At 37.4% G+C, this 7832-nt stretch overlaps 1 protein-coding gene, 1 long non-coding RNA gene and 1 pseudogene across 2 annotated transcripts; all 3 read right to left on the reverse strand.

The window, feature by feature from the left end:
• Positions 1–1607: 1607 nt before the first annotated feature.
• On the reverse strand, positions 1608–2879 carry LOC110919919 (annotated as a pseudogene).
• A 320-nt stretch (positions 2880–3199) lies between these two features.
• LOC118487948 lies at positions 3200–3793 on the reverse strand. Its single transcript, XR_004882958.1, has 3 exons — positions 3726–3793; positions 3576–3636; positions 3200–3380 (listed from the first exon to the last, which is right to left on the reverse strand). It is a non-coding gene; the product is annotated as an uncharacterized LOC118487948 (long non-coding RNA).
• An 835-nt stretch (positions 3794–4628) lies between these two features.
• On the reverse strand, positions 4629–7832 carry LOC110919918. Its single transcript, XM_022164166.2, has 4 exons — positions 6781–7832; positions 5705–6049; positions 5512–5617; positions 4629–5429 (listed from the first exon to the last, which is right to left on the reverse strand). The coding sequence occupies exons 1-4, from the start codon at positions 7431–7433 to the stop codon at positions 4779–4781; spliced, it is 1755 nt and encodes a 584-aa protein (XP_022019858.2). The 5' UTR covers positions 7434–7832; the 3' UTR covers positions 4629–4778.

Consider the following 7832-nt stretch of genomic DNA (forward strand, 5'->3'; position numbering starts at 1 on the left):
ATTTTTAGGTTCGAGGTCGGCTTGTAAACAAGTTTAAATAAGCTCGGCTCGACTCGGCTCGTTTACACTATGGCTCGTAAGGTTCGACGAGCCTATCGAACTTCACATGTGAGGCTCGAGCTCAAGCTCGATAAACAAACGAGCTTTATTTTAGGCTCAAGCTCGGCTCGGGCTTGATAAGGCTCGGCTCGTTTTGAGCTTTTTTCTCGAGCCGATCTCGAATAGCTCGCGAGCCGCTCGGCTCGTTTGCACCCCTACGTGAAACCGAAACCGGTTATTAAAATTACCAGTTTGTGCTCCTCTATGTGTCACTGGCCACAACGTATTTCTATAGGAACACAAAACAATGGTTTTAGACCATTAGTCTATGTTAAATTCGGTATCTACACACCTAATCTCCATTTTGTTTCAACTTTTCATTTTCTAAACTTTGTTTCTTTCAACATTCGGTTTAGTTATAATTTGCAAGTCATGGTAACAAACTAATGGCACCGCGTGAAGTTTTCTCTGCTCTCCTTTCTCTCTCTCTACAACCTTTTACCTTCACCATCATCCAATATACATATTACAAGAAAGCTACTCTAAAACTATAACCGTGGATTGACAATCAGACGACCCAAAATAAGAAGGGTATTGTTTCCAGCCGTGCTTTTTCAAATATAAAGTAACTAGGGGTATTCCTTTTCAGTCGTCGCGCAACATCACAATTTAGATTCAATTAGGTACGGTTACAAGCATTCCTCATGTTAATAACAGTTTGTCATTAATCTATCATGGTGTTGTTCATAGTGCACCGAACAAAATTTGAGACGCTTATGCGTACAACTTCCTGTCATTAGCATACGGTTTCCCATTAGTTGCAAGTTTTTCAAAGGTAATCCGTTGCGCTGCTTATGTAAGCAGACAATAGTGTAGTCAGTACACAGTCTAAGATGTGTTGTTTCCCTGGCAAAATAACCTCTGCACCTACATATATTAAAAACATATCTTATTTTAGTATAAATCGCAAAACTAACTCGGAGAAAAGAATGAAAGCGTGACTTTGCAACCTAATGTGTCCACAATGTAAATGCTTGATTCAGATGTAAGTGAGCCACCAAAGGGTGACTCTGTGCCGCATTATTCACCTTTTTTTTTTCTGCAAGTCCTGCATGCATCATCAACAAACTATATTAACATCTTGAAATTATTAAGCATGTCTAAAGATTTTAGTTGGTCTTGAATTTGTATATAATTTAGAGGTGGAAATTTTGACCTAGGGTTTATCTATAATCAACTAGTTTAATACCCATGGACGGGTTACGTTGATTTATTATATACTAACAATGTGAATGAATCTATTAACACAAATATTTACTTATTGCATTTTAATATTACAACACAATCTGACTAACGGCTCAATAACGGTGTCGCCATTTTTTTGGACCCAAACAGCTACTTCAATGACTCTTTGGGTTGGGCAAATTAAATAGCCTATGGATAGGGTGGTGTTTGGCGCCTTTGACAGCCTACGTGGAGGGCGCCACGCCACAGCGATTAGCCTAAAAAATGGAACAAAATCAAGAGTGACAAAAGATAATTATGAAAACTTCTACATTCCTAGAGAATAAAATCCAGTATAGATATGTAAACAAACTCTTAACTATTTAGTCATTAATAACTATTTAGTCATAAATAACTGGCATTAAAAGAATACCAATATACTTCATATTTGAAGAATAATATTTGCCTGAATAAACATTACCAACTCCACCTTCATGATTCTTGATCCAATCCAGTATGATGAAGTAATTGTTATCTTCAACAAAAACCTCCTCTTAAATCTCTCATTTTGAAGCCGCGGACTTGCAGACCGGACATGCGTTCTTCTAAAGCAGCCATTGTTTGATGCAACCCGTGTGGAACTCATGCCCGCAACCTAGTGCTCCCAAATCATCTCCATTCTTGTATTCTTCCTGTTAAACCATCAAAGTTTACACCAACACAAACCAAACTAACATTTTCGCCAAGATACAAATAAAAGAAAAATACGCGTACCTGACATATGCAGCAAGGTTTGGCATCTGTCTCACCCGCTACACTCGCGTATGTTTTCTGTTTCAAATGTTTATAAATGTTTTCTTTGGTCAATCCAGTATTCACGTTTCCAATCCGCTCTTCCAACGGCTACAGCTCCTGAACAGATATTAAAATTTATATTACCTCTATTCATAATTGCATCATTATAAATAAAATGAACAAAGAATGTTATTTTCATTACCTCATAAGACATGTTATCAATATCGAGCCGCATATCCCTGTGCCAATCATGAATATCAACCAAGCTATAAAAGACAAATTGATTTAGAAGCATAACATCCTCGAATCGCAGACCCTCTCCCCTGCGTATACGATCCAAAACGTTGTGCATCTGCATCGAAGAAAGACCACATGTTTTCAGCATAACAAAAAGATAAAATCATAATTTATATAACTTTGTAAATCATTAAACATACCTCTGCTACAAGTCTGCCTCTCCTTTCACTTCCACCAGAAAATGTTGTTGATGATAGATACGGGAAACCAAAAGCACCATTAACCTGTCTATTTAAGGTTCTTGCCCGATGATGATGATGACCCGTGATAGTATTTACAATCGGGATTCCAGTTTCGTGTGAAGCTGAAGCATTCACATGTGGTGGAATTCTAGAGAAAAGATTACGGTTTTGCCCTCCACTACTACTAGCCTGTGAATCAATGGAAGACAATAAAGACCGCCGAAGAAGTTCAGTTCGTCTTCTAGACGAACAAAGTGTAGAAGCACGATTGTTAGTTTCATGCCCACCTACGGAATTCAAATCCAAATTAACTAGCTGTTTGAGCGGTGTTTGGTATATCATTTAACTGGACAAATAAAGGGTGAACCAAATAAACCACTACACGAACCAACTGTAACAAAAAAGATGACATGATATCTGTGTAAATAGATTTCAGTTCCCAAATCCTATCAAAATTGCCCCTTGATGTACAATCTCTTTAAAAAAACATTTGTAACCAACCCGACCTGAAACTTGCTCCGACCCAAAACCCGTTCTGACCCGAACCCATTTCGACCCGAACCCGTTTTGACCCGAACCAAAACAACCCCTTTTTAATTGACCCATTTTGACCCGAACCCGTTTTGACCCATGACCCGACCCGTTTGCCAGGTGTAATGAAAAGCAAGCAAATAGCATGATAAATTGAAGCGAAAAGCTCAAGCATAAAAAAACAACACGCAACATACATTTTTAATACGATGAATATTATTATAGCAGTATCTTTAGAAGCGACCCTAAATAAACCTTTTGAGGCTTTAAAAAGATATAACCTGCAGCCAACAACTCATTCTTCCTCTGTCTCTGCAGATGAATTATCAAATGATGGTTAATAATCTTACATTAACTGAAAAGTGTATCTCAAAACACAAACCAAATAACATTTTGCAGGAGTGTGAAGCAATACAGCATAGCAGAAATTATCTGTACTGACGAAAAAGATAAGTAAAATAAATGAAACACCAAGCGGCGAACCATGGACAGACAGAAGCATCTCACCCTGTTTTGGAAGCCGTAAAGTTTTCGACGTCATACCAACCGACAACCTCCCGCTACTTACCTGCAATTATAATGTTAGTTATCAGATTCACATTATTAAATGAAAATTCAGATAACAAAATTTCTCAATTTGTTCACTGTCACACATACCCCCGGAGTTTGCATATAATCTTCAGTGCCAAGAATACGAGGGTCAGATGCCCTCTATACACTGATCCAAACCCACCTTCCCCTAAAAAACAATCAGGGCTAAAAAATACGAGTTATAGTTGCATGCTCACCGAATGTGAAAGTCTGAGCTCCAATTTGACCAAATGGCAAAATGATGCCTTTTTTAAATTGACCCCCATTCTGACTTAAACCCGTTTACATTCAAACATTAACAGAGCATGATCATGATCTGACACCTAATCCAACCCGATTCACATATTTTGACGGCCATTTAATAAATGATGAGAGAGAGATTTACCATCTCACCAATAACGTATATCAACCTGCTTCTCATCTTTTTTGGACGCCTCATATAGTGCTGAAACCGGTTGCGGTTGAGCCCAAATGACATTAAGCACCACTAATGGTTCAGGCAGGCATGCATGCATCTGTATACCTGAATAGATCGTATCAAACCCGTTAATCATAACCTTGACTCACCCACTAAGTTTCATATTAAACCCGTTAATCATAACCTTGACTCACCCTCTAAGTTTCATATCAAACCCATTAATCAAAACCTTGACTCACCCTCTAAGTTTCCTATTAAACACATAAATCAAATTCAAAGAAACTCATAGGGGCAGAGGAACTCACCATCCACAAACACAACTCCAGCCACTGACTCCGATATATCCACAAGAATTTTTGTGGGTTTCATCATCCCACCATGCAAAAGTACCTCCTTTTCTCCCTTAACTGCAACTATAAGTTCACTAACCTAAAAAACCAATAGCATTAAGAATTAAAAACCAGTTCAGTGTATAATTATGGTCAGTATATGATAGGTTAGAAAGTCAACTGATCTAACTATGGTCAACTGTACCATATCTAGTAGTATCATATTCAAACAGAAAGTTAGCATTCTAAGTGAACTAAATCAGAAAGTCGACCTCATAGGTTAACATCCTAAAGTCAACATACTCACCACATAATACTAAATTCCGAAAACAAAGTTACATCAAAGGTTTACAACATAATATTTGTAACTAATTAAAAAAAAGACTCATCGCCGTTTTCTTCAACATCTACTTCATGTTCCATATCAGGTGTAATGTCAATGCCATCTTCACCATCATCCCCAATCCTATGCAAATTAGGCACATTAAATGTGCAATCATCAAGAACTCCCATGTCAAATACATCTCTTACTTTTACAAATCTGACAACCTCCCAGTCTTTATGCTTGGGATCCGTGACATAGAACACCTTATCAACTTGTGCTGCCAATACAAATGGATCATCAGTTAAACTAGCCCCTGTATGTGCCTTGTATGAGAAATTTACCAATGTTACACCATTATCTATCTTGTAGCCCCTATTGATATCAACCCATTCACATTTGAATAAAACTACTCGTATTTGACCTGAGTAGTTTAACTCAATAATGTCATTCAATTTACCATAGTAGTTAACCACGCCTTGAACGGGCCTTCTATCTCGACTACTAGCATAATTTTCACCTTCTACAGTAACAACAACACCACTGTTTTGGGTTTTTAGTGACTTCTCTCGACTTTTTGTATGAAAATGATAACCCTTAACAAGGTATCCAGAGTATCGATTCACACTTCTAAGCGGACCACGAGCAAGCCATTTTAGATCTTCAGTTACTTCATCACCTTGCTCTTCCAAACGTGCAACCTACAACAGAGTTGTTAATAGTCATTTACTAAGATCCGAAACAATAAATTATAAGGTATTCATAGTATTTATTTTGAATTACCCTTTTCTTGAACCAGTCAGCAAACTGTTGGCCATGAATCTTGTTCATTTCATAATCTGGTATCCGACGAGAACCGTATTGTCCCTTGACTATCCGTTTGTGTTCCCTTAAAAGAAAATTGATATTACTATATATTTTTGTGATATATGAATGAAGAGCAAGAGTAACTAATAGCAAACACAAATTATCTTACTCTCGAAAAGGTGTAACTGACTCAACATTGAATAATACATAGCGATGTGCTTGAGTGAGAGACTTCTCATCAATGTCTGAATTTGAAGATCTCCTTCTTTTGCGAATAGGTACTCCCAAATCCAATTTACGACCTAAGGCACGACCAGGGCAAAGATTGTTGGATTCTTCGATGTGATTTTGGTGACCCTCATCATCGTTCCTAACTGCTCTAGTAAAAACAGTTTCTACTTTGGATAGATATCTAGAGCAAAATGTTATACTTTCCTCAGCTAAATAGCCTTCAGCAATTGATCCTTCGGGATGAGCTCGATTATGAACGTATGACTTAAGTTTTAGAAGGTCCCTGTACATGTCATACTTCTAAGTCATTGATCATTTAGAAATAAAATAAACTAGTTTTAGGACATGTTATAGTTTAAGTGTTGTTTTTACTTGACTTAATGTCATACAATAGGCCTAGCTTGTATAGTTACAAAAGACACTTGGTTTAGATCTGTAAGTAGTTAGAAAATGCATGAACAACTGTTTTGCGTTTGTTATGCCATACATAGTGTATTGAGTACCAAATACACCATACGCAAGGAAGAGGAACTGGGCCAGGTTCATAACTAGTTTTTGGATGGAAAATCCTACCCAATAAGAACCGGGTAGGATAGGGTATGGAACCGGTTTGGTTCGAACAATCTGAATTGAATCGACTCAGCCTAAGTTGGAAGAGATCATTAAAAAACAGCAAAAATTCATTTTTGTATATGATCGACCAACTTATGTGCACTTCAATGCAATCATTTTCAACATATAAATCAGAATATCAATATACTCAAATGTAACCATCCACAAATCATTCAATATACACAAACCCAACTCCAATTATCATACAAAATCAAACGAGTTGTACTGAACTTCTACCTGAATTGTTTGATGAAACTTGAAATTTATATGGAGCTTAGCTTGTAAAATCAGGTTATAAATTTTGTAGCCAACAACCAGTTGGGCCTATCCCCCCCCCCGATACACTTTAAATATATAGGAATGTAGCAGATAATGGATAACATTAATAAAAACATTATTTACCTTTCAACAGGGTACATCCACCGAAATGCGACAGGACCTCCAAGCCTAACCTCTCTCGTTAGATGGATCACCAAGTGAACCATTATAGTAAAGAATGATGGAGGAAATATCTTCTCTAGTTTGCATAAAGTGAGATGAACTTTAGACTCGAGAAAATGTAGATCAACTTCAGATAAGTCCTTGTAGCAAATGGTCATTAAAAATTTGCATAACTCGATTATAACCGAGCTTACATGATCCGGCAAACTTCCACGTAATGCAATCTGCAAATACTCTTGCATCAACATGTGACAGTCATAACTTTTCATCCCAATTAGCTTGCCCTCATTTAAGTGTACACATTGAGAGATATTGGATGAAAATTCATCAGGAGGCTTGATTGACTTAAGGGTTGTTAAAAATTGAGCCTTTTCACCTCGAGTCATTTGATAGCAAGCTTTTGGCATGAAAGTGATACTACTTCTAGGCCGCTTCTTTGGATGCAATTCTTTTCTTATACCCATTTCTTGTAAGTCAAGTCTTGTTTTATAGTTATCTTTCGACTTTCCTTCTTGTCCTAATAAAGTCCCCACTATGTTGTCACAAACATTCTTTTCAATGTGCATCACATCAAGATTGTGACGCAACAGCAGATGCTCCCAATATGGCAACATAAAAAAAATACTTTTCTTTTTCCATGGACTACGAACATCATTGTCGACAAGAAATTCTATGTCCTACTTGTTGTAGAACCTCCTCTCCAGAAGGAGGAATAGGAGCAACTCTGAATTCGTGGCGTCCAACAAACGATCTAATATCTGAACGCCAACTATGGTCAGATGGAAGCCACCTCCTATGACACATGTAACAAAACTTTCTTCCATGAGTTGGCCATTTGGATTCAGTACCAAAACCACATACGGCACATGCAAGTTCTCCTTTAGTGCTCCACCCAGATAGATTGGCATAACCTGGAAAGTCTGATATGGTAGAAATAATAGAAGCCTTCAACATGAAGTATTGTTTCGTTGAGGCATCAATGTATTAACTCCATCCTCCCATAACTCCTTCAA

The sequence above is a fragment of the Helianthus annuus genome, chromosome 16, assembly GCF_002127325.2.
Source record: "Helianthus annuus cultivar XRQ/B chromosome 16, HanXRQr2.0-SUNRISE, whole genome shotgun sequence".
Lineage (NCBI taxonomy): Eukaryota > Viridiplantae > Streptophyta > Magnoliopsida > Asterales > Asteraceae > Helianthus > Helianthus annuus.